Source organism: Podarcis muralis, chromosome 13 (assembly GCF_964188315.1).
Source record: "Podarcis muralis chromosome 13, rPodMur119.hap1.1, whole genome shotgun sequence".
Classification (NCBI taxonomy): Eukaryota; Metazoa; Chordata; class Lepidosauria; order Squamata; family Lacertidae; genus Podarcis; species Podarcis muralis.
Window position 1 is genome coordinate 41,429,748 of NC_135667.1, and position 20,559 is coordinate 41,450,306.

The 20,559-nt window shown below is 48.1% G+C and overlaps 1 protein-coding gene across 1 annotated transcript in view; it reads left to right on the forward strand.

Moving 5' to 3' along the window:
• Nucleotides 1-20,118, forward strand: part of PLCD3 (phospholipase C delta 3) — a 92,262-nt gene extending 72,144 nt beyond the window's left edge. Inside the window, exons 11-16 of the mRNA XM_077917463.1 lie at nucleotides 1,308-1,467; nucleotides 3,709-3,825; nucleotides 13,298-13,476; nucleotides 14,850-14,985; nucleotides 16,614-16,763; nucleotides 17,563-20,118. Coding sequence (XP_077773589.1) covers nucleotides 1,308-1,467; nucleotides 3,709-3,825; nucleotides 13,298-13,476; nucleotides 14,850-14,985; nucleotides 16,614-16,763; nucleotides 17,563-17,651 — 831 coding nt within the window. The 3' untranslated portion in view covers nucleotides 17,652-20,118. The remainder of the gene's footprint in view (nucleotides 1-1,307; nucleotides 1,468-3,708; nucleotides 3,826-13,297; nucleotides 13,477-14,849; nucleotides 14,986-16,613; nucleotides 16,764-17,562) is intronic.
• The last annotated feature ends 441 nt before the right edge of the window (nucleotides 20,119-20,559 follow it).

Here is a 20,559-nt window from a genome sequence, read left to right on the forward strand (position 1 = left end):
GACTCCCTGGAAAAGACCCTGATGTTGGGAAAGATGGAGGGCACAAGGAGAAGGGGATGACAGAGGACGAGATAGTTGGCAGTGTTCTCGAAGCTACCAGCATGAGTTTGACCAAACTGCGGGAGGCAGTGGAAGACAGGAGTGCCTGGCGTGCTCTGGTCCATGGGGTCACGAAGAGTCGGACACGACTAAACGACAACAACATGTGCGTCATTCATTTGTGGCAGGGCTGAAAATAAGGAATCAGCTGGCCTCCAGTTTACAAAGGCCTTCCTGCCCGATTGCCAGGAAGCTATTGTTAGTCTCCATATAGCGGGGGCGGTGAACTTTCTCAGCAGGTGGGCCAGACCTTTTATGTCTCTGATCCTGCCAGGCCAGATTGGACAGGTGGGTGAGGCTGCTCACCTGTGTCATCAGCACGAGGAGATAGAGATCTGTAGCACAAAGCACCACACAGGACTTGCAATCAGCTGTTTGTTTGTTTGTTTGTTTGTTTGTTTGTTTGTTTTTAAAGGGACATTTTTCTTTCATTCCAAAGAACAGGAGGCTTGGAGTTACCAGGTATCAGGCGATAGGTGTCCACTCCCAAGACACCTGCCTTTTGAAAAGGAAAAAAAAGGAGCTTGCAGAGCCTTTTGCATGGCATTTCCCTTGGGAAGTGCCGAACCCATGGTTTGGAAAGCATTTTTTGCAGCGCTTCCAAAGTGCCTACCAGCTTAGGAAGTGCTACAAAGCCCCTTTTGGCTAGGCACTGTGGGTTAAACCACAGAGCCTAGGGCTTGCCGATCAGAAGGTCAGCGGTTTGAATCCCCGCGACGGGGTGAGCTCCCTTTGCTCGGTCCCTGCTCCTGCCAACCTAGCAGTTCAAAAGCACGTCAAAGTGCAAGTAGATAAATAGGTACCGCTCCGGCGGGAAGGTAAACGGCATTTCCGTGCGCTGGTCTGGTCCACCAGAAGTGGCTTAGTCATGCTGGCCACATGACCCGGAAGCTGTATGCCGGCTCCCTCGGCCCATAAAGCGAGATGAGTGCTGCAACCCCAGAGTCGGACACGCCTGGACCTAATGGTCAGGGGTCCCTTTACCTTTACCTATGGGGCAAGTGGGAATGGCTTGCCCAAAATGGCCTTGTGGGTCAAATGGAGAAGATTGGCGGGCTGGATAAAGCCCATGGGCTGGTAGACCCTCACCTCTACTCTATAGGCTACCAGGCCAGTAGCTATTTGCAAGCTTGGAGTAATTCAACTGCAGGACTGGGAGGGTCATCTTAATTGGAAATCATTTGCTCTTTGTACATCTTTCTCCCCAGGCAAAGGATGCTGGGCAGATTTCGCGGGAACTCTCTGATGTGGTTGTCTATTGCCGGTCCGTCCCGTTCCAAAGTCTGTCTCAAGCTCTGCGCCACCAGCAGCCTACGGAGATGTGCTCATTCAGCGAGCGGAAAGCCAGGAAGCTGATCAAAGAATCAGGTCAGGTTTGGCTCTTACATGAGCAGGTGAATTCCCTGAACAGGAGGAACTAAGAGTGACTCTTAAGTCTGAAGGCAGGGCATCAAAGAAAATTACAAGGAAGATGGAGAATGCAGCCAGTATTAGGGGATAGAGTGAGCTTATAAGATCAGCCTGAACAAGGGTGATGCTTCCTTGCACTCTTTCTGTGTTCACTCATTCTTAAAAAATCTGCCCAATGAGGAGAAATTGAGATGCAAAGGCAACAGGCCCTATTTCTGGATGGCAGGGTGGAATTCTTGTCCTTGGCCAATAGGGCAGTAGCAAGATGAAAGGGAAAACCTTGAAAGTACCTTGAAAGAGGAAGGGGAGCAAGTCAGCACTTGGAAGCAAGAGCCAGGCCAATCTTCAGCCATACGAGGATACAAAATAAACCTGCATACAGTGGTACCTCTGGTTACGAACTTAATTCGTTCCAGAGGTCCATTCTTAACCTGAAACCATTCTTAACCTGAACGGCCTCCCACTGTTGCCGTGCCACCGATGTGCGATTTCTGTTCTCATCCTGAGGTAAAGTTCTTAACCCGAGGTACTATTTCTGGGTTAGCAGAGTCTGTAACCCGAAGTGTTTGTAACCCAAGGTGTTTGTAACCCGAGGTACCACTGTATTAGCCAGATCGAGATTAGCCTAATGAGAGGACAATACGGCGTAGTTACTCTCAATTTATGCAGGAGTTACGTTTTGGGAACCGCACGTAAAAGCCAAAATTGTGCTGAGTGTGTGAGTTTGGGATTGCCAGACTCATTTTTCCCGGAACTCTGCCCTTTAAAAAAAAATGGGGGGGGGGGCAAATGTGCAAAGCTGAATGCGCACAACTTAAATGTGTGTAAGTAGCAAGTTACCTGCAATAATTAGAAGTCTGATCACATGTTGTTGTCATCGTTGGCATCTGTCTGTCTCAAGAGACAATGGAGTGCACCTGTGGGGGTGAAGTCAAACTGCTGGAGAATCACAGCGCCTGCTGTGGCAGCAGAGACCGGTAACTCGTCACTGCTGCCTCCCGTGTTGTTTTTGCTGAGTCAGCAGCACTGAAGTGATCTCCCCTGGGTGCAAGCCTGGGTAGTGTGTATGGAGGTCTTGGGCTGCCCAGATGACAAGACCCCTCCCCCCAGCCTCATTGATGGGGTCCAAAGGAAAGCAGAGTAATATGTTTGGCACCAGCTTGGCTGCAGGAGTTGCCAGAAGGAAGCGTACAAGGAGCCGTCCAACCGTCTTAGGGACTCTACTCTCGATGTGTGAGCCTCTTTGGCTTGCAAATCAGAAGGTCAACAGATCGCACCCCCGCGACAGGGTGAGCTCCCGTTGCTCTGTCCCACCTCCTGCCAACCAAGTAGTTTAAAAGCACACCAGTGCGAGTAGATAAATAGTTACCACTGCGGCGGGAAAGTAAACAGCGTTTCTGTGCGCTCTGGTTTCCGTCACGATGTTCCGTTGTGCCAGAAGCGGTTTAGTCATGACTCAGAAAGCTGTCTGTGGAGAAACACCGGCTCCCTCGACCTGAAAGTGAGAGGGAGTGCCGCACCCCATAGTCGCCTTTGACTGAACTTAACCATCCAGGGGTCCTTTACCTTTTACCTTAGGGTTTACTCCTTAGCCTTTTCTCCCCCCCCCCCCCCGAGATGTTCTGCAAGGCAGCAGTTACAGGTTTTCCCTCAGGGTTTATATGTATGTTTGATTTATACAGGCTGCAGGATTTGGGTTACCTCGTTGCCAAAACATGGAGCATAATGGCACTGGTCTGGGGGGAGACAGGGCCTGGGAAATGGGGCCTGGGCAAAAGCTTGTAGATTCAGGAAGGAACCTGCTGACTTTTGAGCGTGCCAGCTAGCCCAAGACATTTTGCCGCCTGAGGGGGAACAGCAAATGCCCTGCCCCCACTAAGTCGAGATGCATAACACCCAAAGCCAGTCAAGTTATTCGGGCACCTGAGGCAGTTAACCTTACAGGCTCCGCTTCCCCTCCATGACAGCAAAAGTACAACAATAACAAATAACAATTTGCTGCTCTTTCCTAATGGAAGGGCCGGCCCTGTATCGGAACCACCGCTGCTTAGCTAAACCTGGGCATCTTGGTCATGCCACTGAAATATCGGCTTGTTCTCTGCACGGTCTTAAAGTGGAGATTGGTTAAGGGTATTGCGATTAGCAGCCCCCTTTCCTCGCTTTGAGCCTGGGGCTGCAACTCTCCCTTCTGCCTTGCAGGAATCCCTTTCGTCCGATACAACGCCCGGCACCTCAGCCGCATCTACCCGCTGGGTCTGAAGATGAACTCTGCCAACTACAACCCTCAGGAAATGTGGAACGCCGGCTGCCAACTTGGTAAGAGACCACCCAACCCTGGGACTCTTCCCCACCCCTGCCCTTCAGCCTCCCATAAGCATCATGGGTGAAAAATAGGTCTGGTGGACATGCCGTATTTTTTGCTCTATAAGACACACCTTTCCCCTCCTAAAAAGTAAGGGGAAATGTGTGCGTCTTATGGAGCGAATGCAGGCTGCGCAGCTATCCCAGAAGAAGAAGAAGAGAAGAGTTTGGATTTGATATCCCGCCTTTCACTCCCTTTAAGGAGTCTCAAAGCGGCTAACATTCTCCTTTCCCTTCCTCCCCCACAACAAACACTCTGTGAGGTGAGTGGGGCTGAGAGACTTCAGAGAAGTGTGACTGGCCCAAGGTCACCCAGCAGCTGCATGTGGAGGAGCGGAGACGCAAACCCGGTTCCCCAGATTATGTGACTACCGCTCTTAACCACTACACCACGCTGGCTGAAGCCAGAACAGCAAGAGGAATCACTGTGCAGCGCTCCTTTCGCTGTTCTAGCTTCTGGCTTAGCCACGCACAGCCTCTTCGGGTATGGGGAGCCTTTATCCCGCTGTCCTGAAGAGGCTGCGCAGCTATCCCAGAAGCCAGAACAGCGCAGTGCTGCACAGTGCTCCGTCTAGCTGTTCTAGCTTCTGGGATAGCCGCGTGAAGCCTGTTCAGGGCAGCGGGATGAAGGCTCCCCCTACCCTGAAGAGGCTTCGCACAGCTATCCCAGAAGCCAGAACAGCGAGCAGCGATCCCTCTCGCTGTTCTGGCTTCTTGGATTCAGAATTTTTTTTTCTTGTTTTCCTCCTCCACAAACTAGGTGCGTCCTATGGTCTGGTGCATCTTATAGAGCAAAAAATACGGTAACTCGTGAACCCCTGCCCACTGCTCCTTGGAAGCCTAGAAGCAGGGGACCCAGGTTCCTCCTTCCCACTGTGAAATGGTCAATCCTAGTCTTCTCCTTGCCGCCTCAATAGGCGATGGAAGATGGACAGTGGAAAAGAAGCTTAATATGTGCCTGAGTGTCAGTGTGCTGGCCCTAAGGAGCAAGGTAAAGGTAAAGGTACCCCTGCTCGTACGGGCCAGTCTTGACAGACTCTAGGGTTGTGCGCCCATCTCACTCAAGAGGCCGGGGGCCAGCGCTGTCCGCAGACACTTCCGGGTCACGTGGCCAGTGTGACAAGCTGCATCTGGCGAGCCAGCGCAGCACACGGAAACGCTGTTTACCTTCCCGCTAGTAAGCGGTCCCTATTTATCTACTTGCACCGGGGGTGCTTTCGAACTGCTAGGTTGGCAGGCGCTGGGACCGAGCGACGGGAGCGCACCCCGCCGCGGGGATTCGAACCGCCGACCTTTCGATCGGCAAGTCCTAGGCGCTGAGGCTTTAACCCACAGCACCACCCGCGTCCTGGCCCTAAGGAGTAGGGGTGGCCAAATGTCTTCCTTTATTATTATTATTTATTATTTATTTACTGAATTTATATACCTGTGTGGGGGGGTGTCTCAGGGCGGTTCACAGAATAAAATCAAGATCTAAAACCAAAATATAAAAGAAAAACAAAAACAGCAACCCAATAGCCCCCCCCCCCCCATTTTAGGCTGCATCAATTTTACTGTGTGACTGAAAGTCTCTTCTGTTCCATTTTCGCCTCTGTGTGTGGCCATGGTTTTTCTTAAAATAAAATAAAAATCCCACACAGGATTCTAGCTATCAGAGCAGCTAGAACAAACAGTCGCTGCTGTGCACCTAGAAAATGACCCTGAGGTTGAAAATGTGGCGATGTGCCGCCCCTCCCAGGAAGATTGTACCAGAAAAAAGATGGCTGCCCCCTGTCCAATTTCCTGGGCAGGGACAGCATATCAACATGTACAGTCACTCTCAGGAGCAATTTTGGATACATTTGCTATCGCTCTGTGTGTGTGTGTTTGTGTGTGTTTGTGTACACACACACATATACACATCTTCTCTCATGTTCTAGTATATGTGGGCTATCTCTCAGAGTTTGGTCAGGCTGTGGATTCCAGACCACGTTCCGATCCGCTCGTTGATTTGGGAGTTGCGGTTCAGAAGAGTTCATTGCAGGAATGCAGGCCTCTCCCTGCCACTCCCTCCAAACCAACCCAAATTCTTCAAGCATCCTTACTGAGGAGCAGGCCAGAGCCAGCCCTCTTTATTCCCCGTGTTTCTCGATTTCCTGCTGAGCTGGTAGATGCAATACACACACACACACACACACACACCCCGGCCACCTGCAGTGGTGGCGCTGCAGCGCAGCGGAGAGCGGGCCAGCAACCATGTCCTCTGCAATCGGTTGGAGGAGCACAGAGTGAGACAATTGGGACCCCCAGCGAGAGATCGCTGGCGCCTTTACAGATCCTTTCCCATAAACACCCTTTGCCTTACACAGCCTATGCAGGCGTTTTTAATCCAATACAGTGATACCTCGGGCTAAGAACTTAATTCGTTCTGGAGGTCTGTTCTTAACCTGAAACTGTTCTTAACCTGAAGCACCACTTTAGCTGATGGGGCCTCCCGCTTTCGCCGCATGATTTCTGTTCTCATCCTGAAGCAAAGTTCTTAACCCGAGGTACTATTTCTGGGTTAGCGGAGTCTGTAACCTGAAGTGTCTGTAACCTGAGGTACCACTGTAATAAATTATTATTATTATTATTATTATTATTATTATTATTATTATTATTATTATTATTATTTGTACCCCACTAATTTGGATGGGTTTCCCCAGCCACTCTGGGCGGCTTCCAACAAAGATTAAAAATACATTAAAATGTCACACATTAAAAACTTCCCTAAACAGGGCTGCCTTCAGATGTCTTCTAAATGTGAGGTACAGTGGTACCTTGGGTTACATACGCTTCAGTTTACATATGTTTCAGGTTACAGACTCCGCTAACCCAGAAATAGTACCTCGGGTTAAGAACTTTGCTTCCGGATGAGAACAGAAATCGTGCTCTGGCGGCACGGCGGCAGCAGCAGGAGGCCCCATTAGCTAAAGTGGTGCTTCAGGTTAAGAACAGTTTCAGGTTAAGAACGGACCTACGGAACGAATTAAGTACTTAACCCGAGGTACCACTGTAGTTGTTTATCTCCTTGACCTCTGTTGGGAGGGCATTCCACAGGGCGGGTGCCACTACCGAGAAGGCCCTCTGCCTGGTTCCCTGTAACTTGGCTTCTCGCAGGGAGGGAACCGCCAGAAGGCCCTCGGAGATGGACCTCAGTATCCATCTGAACAATGGAGGTGGAGATGCTCCTTCAGGTATACTGGGCCGAGGCCGTTTAGGGCTTTCCAGATCAGCAGCAACACTAGGGTGAATCTGCATTGGGTGTCCGATCTCCCAGGCAAAGGTCCCTTTAAGGGCTGTTGCTTGAGGCTGCTGGGTGAGCTGGAGATTCCAGAAATTGAACCTGAGACCTTGTGCGGCCGTAGCAGGTGCTTGGCCACCGAGCCGTGCCCACCCACCATCCCTCTTTCCCTAAACGAATGCCAGAGACCAAAACATTGAGGCGCTTCATATTACTGTGCCTGGGGACTCAGAGAAGCCCAGGCACTGCAGAGAAGGCTCCTCATAGTGGAGGAAGATGGCTGCCAAATCCTTAAGCAGGGTTTTGAGCTCTAAGGCCAACTCTGAGGCAAGTTTCTGCTCCAGAACCAACCCTTAGCATTTGTTTTTATCCTCTCTTCCGTTTTATTTCTCAACTCCTTTTCGTGCTTCCTTTGGTTGTTTAAATTTATTATTAAATTAAATTATTATTATTAATTTAATATTATTAAATTTTAATTTATTATTTAACTTCTGGCAGTTCCCTCATTGCGAGAAGTGAGGTTACAGGGAACCAGACAGAGGGCCTTCTCGGTAGTGGCACCCTCCCTGTGGAACGCCCTCCCTTCAGATGTGAAGGAAATAAGCAGCTATCCTATCTTTAAAAGACATCTGAAGGCAGCCCTGTTTAGGGAATTTTTTAAATATTTAATGTTGTATTGTTTTTAACACTTGATTGGAAGCCGCCCAGTGTGGCTGGGGAAACTCAGCCAGATGGGCGGGGTATAAATAATAAATTATTATTGTTGTTGTTGTCGTTTAATCTCATTGTTTTATTGTTCTAACTCCCCTGAACTGTGAGGCTGCATGAAGCTGGGCTGGGCTGAGCACTTGGCTAGGCAGTGCCAAACGCAAGGTCGAGTTTACAAGAGACCAGTTATAAATTAAGGAAGAGAAACGTCTTGATTATCAGAACTGTTGACGAGCGAGCCCAGGTGGCAGCCGCAGAGAATCTTCAAAATGCTGGATGGCACGGATGCCGCACTTGTAAATTCAAGGCTGCCACATTTGGAGATAATTGATTTCTGCAAAGTGCAAGATCTTTCATTTCCTGCCCTGATCTGACTCCCGTTAGCGCAGTGTGTCCCCCTTCCTCCCAGTACAGTGGTACTTCGGGTTACATACGCTTCAGGTTACAGACTCCGCTGACCCAGAAAAAGTGCTGCAGGTTAAGAACTTTGCTTCAGGATGAGAACAGAAATCGGGCTCCGGCGGCGCAGCAGCAGCAGGAGGCCCAATTAGCTAAAGTGGTGCTTCAGGTTAAGAACAGTTTCAGGTTAAGAACGGACCTACGGAACAAATTAAGTACTTAACCCAAGGTACCACTATACTGGCCATTAGCCACAACAAAGAAAGTAATTTTTGTGTGCACGTTTTAAAAGGGAAATAGTTTACAACGTGGCTGTTGCACGGTGCTTAATATGTGCTAAGCTATGAGCTGGAAGCACATCGTTGCTTCCTCCTCTCTTCCCAGTGCTGGGAACAGAAACTTTCTCTGTGGTGATTCCTTTGCTGCTGCAGAGAATGAAACCATTTGCTAAGGCTGGGTAACTGCTTGATTAGCTCAGTCGGTGAAGCTGGACAAGCTAGGATAGCTCAGTCATTAGAGGACAAGACTCTTAATCTTAGGGTTGTGGGTTCGAGACCCAGGTTGGGCAAAATATTCCTGCATTGTAGAGGGTTGGACTAGAATCAGTGTTTCCCAACCTTGGGCCTCCAGCTGTTTTTGGACTACAACTCCCATCATCCCTAGCTAGCAAGACCAGTGGTCAGGGATGATGGGAATTGTAGTTCAAAAACAGCTGGAGGCCCAAGGTTGGGAAACACTGGACTAGATGACCCAGGGGGTGCCTTTACAGTTATATCATTCTAAGTTCTTATAACTGTGGCTTTTCTTCATTAAGCTGCTAGACAGGGAAATTCAGAACCTACAAGGATAGGGCTTAAACAAAGATTTTTCTCTGAGGAATTTCAAGTCCTGCTGAGATTAGCTGCTTTTACAGTGGTACCTCGGGTTAAGTACTTAATTCGTTCCGAAGGTCCGTTCTTAACCTGAAACTGTTCTTAACCTGAAGCACCGCTTTAGCTAATGGGGCCTCCCGTGGCTATCGCGCAATTTCTGTTCTCACCCTGAAGCAAAGTTCTTAACCCGAGGTACTATTTCTGGGTTAGCGGAGTCTGTAACCTGAAGCGTATGTAACCCGAGGTACCACTGTATTTGTAAATGAGTCATTCTAGGATTGCAGAACTAGATCCTATACATAAGCACCTGGGAGTAAACCCCATTGAAGTCACTGGGATTTACTTCTGAGCAGACATGTCCAGTTTGCACTTGCAAATGTGATGTTCAGTTGGCTTTAAAACAATATGCTGCTTCTATTTTCCTGGGAAGGAAGGGAGAATGATGCCCTTAAGACGCCCTAGGGCAGAGGTTTTCAACCTTTTTGAGTCCATGGCTCCCTTGACCAACTACATTCTTTCTGCGGCTCCCCCATGGGTCTCAGGAGCCCAGTTATGTCACCCCTTGCCTGCAGAGCTGGCAGCCTCTCACCCTTTTTTTGAACACCCTTCCTTGTGGGGTGTTTCCTCAGCCTCCCCTCCCCTCTCCTTGGGAGTCCTCCGGGCAGTCGCTGCTGCTGCCCCTGGTCTCTGAGCTGCCCCCCTGCCCCAAAGAGAGCTGCCTCCTCACACTGCCCCACCGGGGCCTGGGAAGACGATGTCCCCAGCCTTAGTGGCCCAATGGAGACTGGCCAAAGGTGAACATGAGGCCAGTACCTTACTTTGGGTGGCGGCAGCGGGCACTGTGAGGCCTGCATGGCAGAAAGGCTCTCTTTCAGCACCGGGCACTCAGCTCCCAGGCGGGCCTTGCAAGCACAAGAAAGGCTGGCGCAGTACCTGCCTGGCCTCCCACTTGTCTGTCCATTCCCAACAGCAAGGGCTGGCAGACTGGCTGGCTGGACTTCCTCTCCCACTGGCCTGCTTGCTCCGAGGCCATCTCAGCTCCTGGCATCAGCACCCCTTGGCCAGCTCCAGAGGCATCATTTGCCTGGGGAGCTTGTAGACAGGGCTGCTGCGACAAACGGCTGGACAAGCCTTTGGGAGCCAGAGATGCTAGAGGGCATCAGAGGAGGAAGGGAAAGAGGGATAGAGGCCAGGGTTGCCTACGGCACCCCTGACCATCCTTCAGGGCACCCCAGGGTGCCACGGCACACTGGTTGAGGACCACTGCCCTAGGGAGATGGATGTTCCCTTGGGAGAATGACGCCTTCCCTGTCAGATTATCCTTCTTGCCTTTTTCCTGGGAAGAGGAGGAGAGAAGCCAATTTTCGTCATAGAAATCCAATCTGCATATATGAGATCAGCCTCTTGGCAAAAATAAATTTGATCAGTTTGAAAGGGTTCTTACCAGGCAGCGGCAGACAAAAGGAATGATTTGGCTGCATTCCCCGAAGAGGATTGTTTTGAGAACCTTTCCTGAGAAGTTAGGGCTAATTGGGACATGTTTGAAAAAGACTTCAATAGTCAGAATGGGTCTCTAACGAGTTGTTCCATGATTCATTGTTTCTTGCCCTGTTTTGTATGTGTTTGTCCACTGAAGCATGTTGAGAGTACATTCATATGCGTGTGAGCTCATTGGCGGTTGTGCATGGCCTTTGTCACCGCCAATAAGCCAGGCGGCAGCTAGGACAGGACAAAGGAGCAGGAGAGAGCCCCCAGGTGCATAGTTTAAACACACAAAAGTCAAGCAGTGGTACATCATGAGGAATATAGGTTATAAGACCCTTTTATCCCATCGGTCTTCTCATTCTACTCTTGCAATGAATAGACCACATACTGTTAAAGTAAGTTTAAAATGCTTTACTTACACAGTGTTCCAAAGGTCAGATTCATGCATTTATCCAAGCAGCAGCAAGGAGAACACAGGCAGAATAATCTTGGGTAGAAAATACAGAAAGGTAGCTTCAGGCACATGCTCTAAGCTTGGAGCTTGCTTAGGCACATCCACTTTGGTTGTTACATGGCGAGAAGAGAGAGGGAACAGGAAGAGAAGACTTCACTTCCTCCCTCATTGGAGAAAAGGGGGTATGACCTAGCTGAGTCTAGGAATCAAACTTGGTTGTCTTAACCCCTTCATGCACTAACTAGCACTCATGCATAGTTGTGTTTGACTGGAGTTTCCCACACAAACTCCAAGGGGCAAGGCGAGGGGGACCTCTATCATTGCAAGAGAGAGAGGAGGGCCTTACGACTCAGAGGGGAGGAAGCATTGCCTCCCTTTAGGGAGGACTGCCAAGCACAGGTGGACAGGCAGTTGAGGTGTATGGCCAATGAGCAAGGGGCTAGTCAGTGGTTGGGTGGAAGGTAAGGAGCCCACCAGTAGGTGGAGCCAGAGTCAATGGCAGGCAGAACCAGCTAACGCCTCCCTGCTGAGTTCTACAAGGACAACCCTGAGACTGTTTTGTTTTTTGGGGGTTGGGGATAGTTACCGTATTTTTCTGTGTATAAGATGACGCTTTTTGCTAAAAATAGGCAAAAATTGGGTGTCGTCTTATATATGAATAGTGAATGCAGAGGGGGGACGTGTGATTATTATTATTTTTTTAAAGATATTTATTAAAGTTTTCAAATTTAATACAATAAAAAAGAATCAAAAAGGAAAAAGAAAAAGAGTTTAAAAACACATAAAGTTCACAATACTTATTTTTCAATAACATATTTCCCTGACCTCCTCATACCTCCCCTTCTTGTATTCCAATTCAAATTATTCGTTCAGCAAATCCTTATCCAATTTTGCCTTATCCAAATTTATACATCAATACTTATACATCAATACTCATTCTTAAAACATATTTTCTAAAGTCGACCCATATTCCCTTCCACGAATTTCCCATTTTTCATACAAATAACAAAACAAAATGAAAACAAAACAAATTATAATTATGTACCCTTTGGATTCCCAGACTCCACCCCCCCCTTTCCCGGTTTCAGTCCCCAACAAATGTCCATCAGTCTTAATCTACTATCAACCTGGAGATCTCACATCCGAGGCTCTTAATTCTCTCTCAATTCCTCTCTGCCGGTTTTTTTTGATAGTCCTTAATATTGAACACCAAATCTCGGAGAAGCTCTGGCCCCACGGGATCCATGTTTCTTCCAGCCAGACCTCCATACTTAAAAGTGGAGCCCGAATCTTGTTTCTTACTCCTTTCAAGTCCAAATGGGGGGACGTGTGATTAAAGGCAGCAGCAAGCAGGAGATTGGCAGCGGCGATTGGGCGGGTGATTTGTGGCTGCGGCAAGGCCTGCTGGCGATTGGCTGCGGCAATTGGGCAGGCGATTGGCGGCTGCAGCAAGTGGGCGGGTGAGCTGCTGGTGGCGCCGAGCGGGCAGAAAATTGGTGGCTGCGGTGAGGTGTGCAATCAGCAGTGGCTGTGGCAAGCGATCGGCAGTGGCGGGCGAGCGGATGAGCGTTTGGCGGAAGTGACCTCCCCCACCCCCCAGAAAAGCTAAACAACTTAATTTCTTAATTTTGGGTTTTAAAAAATAGGGGTCGTCAGCAACCAACAAAGCCCAGCCCCCTTCCTCCTCTAGGCAGGGCAGGGAGAAGCCAGGAGGAGGGAGGGAGGGAGGTGGCGCTGCTGCCGCCATGTGAGGGAGAGGGAAAGAACACGCGTGCTGGCGATCCACGCAGCAATTCCTGGACTGTCTGTAGGCTGGCTCCAGAAGGCAATTGGGCCTGCGGCCCTTAGTTTGCCAACCCATGTTCTAAACTAAGCCCTGTCCTTGGAGCAAAGGATGCGGTTCTCCATATGTTTTATTTTCTTGGTAGCAAATGGTTCAAGGTGTCTTTTGCTCCCAGCCCCTCCCACCAGCCCTTCCCTCCTCCCTTGTGTTGCTCAGTCCTCTTCTGAATTTGCAAACGGCATAGGTCAGAGGTAGGCAATGCAATGCCCGTTGGACTACAACTCCCATCTGTTGCAGCCAGTATGGCCAATGGTCAGGGATAATGAGAGCTGTTGTCCAATGATGTATGAAAGACGCAGGTATAAATCCAGATGTATGCAAAACTGCGCCATCGCAGAATCCCCCTTTTCTGCCCCACTTCCACTCCCGTGTAATCTCCTCCCCTTCCCCTGCCCCCTTTCTAGTGGCGCTGAACTTCCAGACGCCCGGTGCAGAGATGGATCTGAACGACGGGCGCTTTTTGGTCAACGGCCGTTGCGGCTACGTGCTAAAGCCCGCTTTCCTGCGCAACCACCAGAGCACATTTGATCCTGAAGCTCCCAAGGGCAGGGCAGGCCAGCGCCCGGTTGCCCTCACTATCAAGGTATAGTAGCATGCAGAATGTTTTTGTGCGAATGGCTGGCTTCCTGTTTTTCTGCATGTATTTGGGTGTGCATGAACTGCAATGCGCTGTTGGGCGTCCTCGTTTGGGCTGCATTGTCAGCTGTGTGTATACTGCAGTTCTTCAGAACCCGGAAATACTGTGTGTAATTTTAGGGTGTGAAACGTAGTTTCTGGGTTCTTCTCCTTAGTGATGGCTCTTAAAAATATGTTTTGGAGTGTGAGGAATTCAAACCTGCTACTGTTTTTGGGATTGGACAACACTTGGCTTGGTGAGTTGATGATTGATGTAGAAGCACATAAACTGTTCTCGCAAAATCAAAGAACTTTCATTTTACCTTCTGAAAATGTCAGGTAATGCCGAACAATAAGCAATAATAATAATAAATATAACTGCAAGTACCTGACAATTATTTTTAATGATTTCTGTGCAATTTTATGCACGTTTTACTTACCAGACAAAACTAATTTATATTAATTTAACCAAAACATCTTTTGAATTCCCAAGTCATGTTACAACTTTCTTACTGCCCCTCATTTTTGGAATTTGGAAAGTTGAAAAATTCAACACACCCTAGTGCAACATTCTAGTGGGTGCATAATTCAGTTTCCTGACTCTCTTTGTTTTTGTTTTGTTTTTGAAGAGTAACTCTCCAGCCCTCGTGGCTGCAAAATGCTTGAAAGGTGTGTAAATAAGGTTTTCAGCTTCAGTGCCCTTTTCTCCTTCTGTGACTAACAAAGCCAGAATGAATAAAGCAGGACAGCACAAATTGCTGAATAAATTCTACAATATAAGCGATATTTACTGGCATTGTTTTATGCTGGTTGCATAAATTCTTGCTGTGGAAACTGGGAGTGCCTGAGGGCAGGGTTTTCATTTTTATATTGCCAAGCACAGATTACTCATTGCTCTGACTTTAGTTCAGCTGGCAAAGATTCGTTTTAAATTTGGGATTGCATTTTTCAAATGCTCAGTACTAAATCACATATTCTTTGGTTTGCTGACGGTTCTTAAGAGTTGGTGCAGGAAGGGAAGGGGAGCAGTTTTCTCCCCCTATGAAGGATGTTCTAAACCAGGGGTCAGCAAATTTTTCAGCAGGGGGCCAGTCCACTGTCCCTCAGACCTTGTGGGGGCCAGACTATTTTTTTTGGGGGGGGGGGGAGAATGAATTCATATGCCCCACAAATAACCCAGAGATGCATTTTAAACAAAAGCATACATTCTACTCATGTAAAAACACGCTGATTCCTGGACCGTCCACGGGCTGGATTTAGAAGGCGATTCGGCTGAATTCGGCCCCCGGGCCTTAGTTTGCCTACCCATGTTCTAAACTCTTTAATTGCCACCCTCTTCAGGTGATCACAGCTCAGCAACTGCCCAAACTGAACAAAGAGAAGAGCTCCTCCATCGTGGACCCCTTTGTGCGTATCGAGATCCACGGAGTCCCTGGGGACTGCGCCAAGAAGCATACCGAATACAAATTAAACAACGGTGAGGGGGAAATGGAGTGCAAATGACCTAGATACTGGCTCCCAGCACGTTTCCGAGCACAATTCAAAGTGTTGGTGCTGACCTTTAAAGCCCTAAACGGCCTCGGCCCAGTATACCTGAAGGAGCGTCTCCTCCCCCATCGTTCTGCCCGGACACTGAGGTCCAGCGCTGAGTGCCTTCTGGCAGTTCCCTCACTGCAAGAAGCCAAGTTACAGGGAACCAGGCAGAGGGCCTTCTCGGTAGTGGCACCCGCCCTGTGGAACGCCCTCCCATCAGATGTCAAAGAGAAAAACAACTACTAGACTTTTAGAAGACATCTGAAGGCAGCCCTGTTTAGGGAAGCTTTTAATGTTTAACAGACTATTGTATTTTAATATGGGAAGCCCGGCCAGATGGGCGGGGTTTAAATAATAAATTATTATTATTATTGAGCTCATTCCCCATTTTACACAGCAAGAAGCTAGTTTGCAGCTTTGTTTGAATCTCTTTAGTTAAGCAATCCAATCTGGCATGCCCAGATTGGAGTATATTCCTGGGAAGACCCTTTTGATTCCCTCCTAAAAGAATAAAGAACCAAGAGCCTTCCTTATAAGTAATGAAAAGTTTACTCACATTCAGTTCACTGTTGGATCCCTGAAGGCAGGCTTTAGCTTGTAGTGACAGATACAGTGTGGCTTACGTTTTTGTAAGGATGGGCCCATGTGCTGCTGGCAGAGAGTTAGCAGTGCAATCCAAGAGAAGAAAAGGCATCAAAAGAGGAAGATGGCTGCGTGACTGGACCTTTTGTGGGGTCTGCAAGGGTCACGGCCACCTACCTGGTCACATGCAGGGGGAGGATGCTCCAGACCAGGTGTAACAGGAAGTTCAACTGGCTGGATCAACATCTCCCTGTCTTGTGTCCACTCTAATAATAATAATAATTTTTATTTATACCCCGCCCTCCCCAGCCAAGGCTGGGCTCAGAGCGGCTTACAAGCAATAATAAAAACAAGTTGAATGATTACAACTTAAAAACAAAATTAAAATACAACATTAAAATATTAAAATGTAGCCTCATCGCAGGAGGAGAAGGAAAAGAAAAAAGAAAGAGGGAGGGAATCAAATTGGCTCCAAGCCAGGCGGAACAACTCTGTCTTACAGGCCCTGCGGAAAGAAATCAGATCCCACAGGGTCCTGGTCTCATGAGGCAGAGCGTTCCACCAGGCCGGAGCCAGAGTTGAAAAGGCCCTGGCTCTGGTTGAAGCCAATCTAACTTCCTTAGGGCCTGGGACCACTCTAGGCAAACAAGGAATGTTGTACTTGACTGCTCCAATGAATTACATCCCACATCTATAGGGCTGTGTGGTGTGTTTTGCGGTGTCAGAGACATAGCTGTCAACTTTTTCCTTTTTTTAAGGGAAATTCCCTTATTCTGAATAGGATTCCTCGCAAGAAAAGGGAAAAGTTGACAGCTATGGTCAGAGAAAAGATGTGTGCAGAAAAAAGGACCAAGGCTTGGGTGTGCAAGTCAGTTTCCCGAGAATCTCTGGGTTTACAAAGGTTTGGGGGCACAATATTCCTCTGGAATTGTGCTGCGGGAGGGGGGGAAGTCTCTGTCTCCTAAACCTCTGATTTCCTGCTCTTTGTAGGATTCAATCCATGTTGGGACGAGACACTGACTTTCCAGGTTCGGGTGCCAGAGCTGGCGCTGGTGCGATTCGTGGTGGAGGATTACGACACGACTTCCTCCAACGACTTTGTGGGGCAATTTACTCTGCCCTTGCCCAGCCTGAAGGAAGGTGAGTGGCAGCCTCAGGAGAGCTCAGTTGCAGAAATGATTCTGGAATCATGTATATATGCTAAATATTTTGAATAATTGTAATGCATACAATTGGCAGGTAGCAATGTGGAAGCATATATCGCGTTTTCCCCCTCTTTGTTTTTCCTCCTCCTTTTTTCCCTCTTAACTTTGTTCTGCTTGTTTTCTTTTCTATTTCTTTCATTCCCTCTTTGCATTTGCATTTTTTGTATTAGAAACATTTATACGAAGGCTTTGGCGGGGTGGGAAGACAGGAAGGGGGCAGTCAGGAGGGGGGGGGTCCTTGCCTGAAAGGCAGAATAGAAAGGGTCTCCCAGGGTGAGAGATTGGGAGGAGAAGTATGTTTTCAGGTGCGAGACGGGAGGGTCTACCTCTCTGAATGTGGATACAGTGGAACCTTGGTTCCTGAACAGCTTAGATGCAAACAAATTGGCTCCCGAATGGCGCAAACCATTCTGTTCTGGTTTTTGAACGTTTTTCGGAAGCCGAACGTCCAGTGCGGCTTCTGATTGGCTACAGGAAGCTCCTGCAGCCAATCAGAAGCCCTGTCAGACGTTCGGGTTCCCAAAAACATTCGGAAACCAGAACACTCAATTCTGGGTTTGCGGCGTTCGGGAGCCAAAACGTCCGTGTACCAAGGCGTTCGGGATCCAAGGTTCCACTGTATCAACATTCGGAGAGGTAGACCCTCCCGTATATCATTTCCCAAAAGCCTTTAGCTTTGTTCCAGGTCCACCACATATCTCCCTCTTCCTTTCTGACTGGATTTCCCTCCTCAGGCTACCGGCATATCCACCTGCTCTCCAAAGATGGGACCTCTCTGTCTCCAGCCACGCTGTTTGTGCACGTCAGATGCAGGAAGATGTGAAAGGCGTTGGATTGTCAAGAATCCAAGTCAAATCTGGCCTGCGGCGGAGGAGTGGCTCTGCTGATTCCGATAACCGGCCGCCGCTCACCCAGATGTGTGCATCTGGACCACACTGAGGAAGCGGCATGCCCCAGCCTGGGCATGAATCGGGTGTGTAAGCAACCCTTGCTCAGAGAGCCCGACTCGCATTAGGGTTAGAAGACTGAAAAAACCTTTGTGCTATTGAAGATAAACAGCCCAAGCGGTGTAGCAACTCCTAGAATCTCTCTCTTCCGGACAGGGTTTTTAGATCGGGGAGAGGGCCCCGTCCCATCCCCTTCCCCATTATGGTTTGGGAAGGGAACACAAGATGGGAATATCTTCCCTAAGTTTCTGACAGTCACACGGCTCTCGTGAGAAGTAGCGAGTGAAAAGATTCGTAGACCTATTTTGCGTAGCTCTTGTTAGAACGGGGAGTTTGAGAACGGAGGTAAGGAGGAGCAGAGGGTTGAGGGTTGTGAGCAATCCGCCGGTGGACGGATCCTGTTCGAGGCTTCTGGTACGGCCCTCTAGGCTGCAGAGGAATGTGAGCCACAGATTGAACCGAGCCTAGACTAGCCTGCCCGTGGCGATATGGGTTTGGAGAGGATCGGCCCAGCAAACTGCATTTGGTAGGAGGTTGGGTTGAGGCTGTAGGAAACTCTTATCTTTGCTTCTTTAGGAAAATAGGCGGCCGGTCCTCTTCAGTGGGCAGGCAGCTTGCGAAGCCAGTCCAGACTTTTGATACCCTGGCAACAAATTTCGGCTAGAAACGCTTAAGCTAGCCGATTGTCAGTCTAAATCACAAGCCACTGACTTCCAATTGTCCCAAAAGAGCAGGTCAGAACTCGTATTATACTAGGCTCTCAAAGTAGTACTGTATATATTGGCTCAAGCATTAGCAAATTAATATTAGTGTGCCCAAAAAGTTCACGTCACACTATATTTTACGAAGCACTTTTCCCTACTGGTTATTTTGAAGATGGGATTACAATAAGCTCCTGTCCTTCGGGTTAAAAAATGGCTTGCTACCTCCACAATAGCCTTTCCCCCTTGGTTAATTTGAAAATGGCATATTAATACACCTAATCTTTCGGCGCTTTGGGTTGCTGCATCACATAGTTTAAAAGCAGGCATTATTAGCAAGTAAACTAGCCATTTTGCCAGACAATAGGTCATATTGGAGCTCCGCTCAACCTTGCCCCTTCCAGTCACTTAATATCAGAGCTTTTTGGCTCAGTGCACAGGTTCTGCCCAAGATTGGTCTATGGACCACGGATTAACAGCCACGGATTTCCTAAAATGAGAAATCCCTACTTGGTAGAGGGAAAAGCCAGACAAATCACATGCAGCCCATCACATTCGATGGGGATGAGGGAATTTGCTTAATTTCCTTTGCAGACACAAGGGGAGTCACGGCTGTGTGCAACTTCCTACACCTAGGTGGGTGCAGTTAAGGCTCATGTTCAAAACAACTAGTTTGAAAAGCCTTCCTTTTTGGTAACGGTAAGGCAAGAGCGCTTGAAGGACAGCCACCAATGGACTGGCAACACACATTAAGGGGAAGCGTGGCAAGTGACTTACAGTGGCATCGCTGGCTAACACCACAGCCCCCGTTCTCAGTTATACCTGCTAATGCAAATATGTGATACACTGGCCTTGCCTTTTAAGCCCCCTGAAGCAGCTAATGATGCAGAAGGGAAAGTTGTAAAGCAATGGACATTATCAGACACTTTGGATTATGGGACGTTCTCAAAAGGAAGAGGAAACGACTGTTGACATGGGGCCATTTTCCCCAGTGACAGCCCAACACATTTCTTACTAAGGGGGGACGGGACAAGGGCAGTTTTCAAAAGGGAAACGAACCCTGCTATTAAATACATCTCCCAAGAAAAGTAGGTAGATGGTGGGAGTTCTGCCCAATACCTAGAGAGCACCATTTTGGCTACCTCTAGAATAGGGGTTTGGGGGATTGGGTTTCAAGCAAAGTAGATTTAAGTAAGGCAGAGCTATTAAACAAACAAACAAACAAACATCTTCCTAGAGATTGTTTTAAAGAAGCACTCAAGTGAGTTTTTGTAGAGTTGGGTTTAGATATTTTGATCTATGGGATCTGGTCTGAGCCCATCTCTAGAACATGGTAGACTGTATGACAATGCCCTCATTAGACAAATTCTTCCCAGCTCCCCCCCCCCCCCCCCCCAGATCATAATTTCACTATGAACTAAACAGAGTTTACAAATCCAGACTTTGCAAACTCTGCAAGAAGCAGCACTGGTGTGATTTCACCCTCTTACCCATCTCTCTTCTTTGATATTATAAAGGAAGAAGCACCCAAGAACCAGTGTCACTTTCTAGAATTTGATTTTGAAAGCTTCTATGTATCAAAAGAGACTGTTGTTTATAATGTATTAAATAGCTATAATAAAAATATTTTATTTTAACAAAATCCCAGTGTCACAGAAATTTCAAATTCCATGGAACAAATACGGCGTGTTTAAATGACAACAAAATAGAACTACAATCTTTGCCCTTAACAGAGACGTAACTGTGATGGGACTCAGGGCAGGGAATAATATCCGTATGGGAATCTGCATTTCAGAATGTGAAGTCTGGTTTTCAAAATCCACATTTCAACATTTACTTTTTAAGTTCTGAGCGAGGAATTGGTTTCTTGGGTAGATGTTGCATTCCGAAGCAGGCATGCACTGTTTTCAATGCACAATTTCAGACCTTAAAAGTAGTGTTTGCAAGTAGTGTCTAAGCTTGAGTTCCTATTCTTAAAATCTGGAACTTCCTGAGATGTACAGGACTGCAATACTCTGTGGCCTTTCCCATTTATAAAGTGATGGTAGTGGTGTGGTTCTCTCCCCTCTACCAATATTCATGT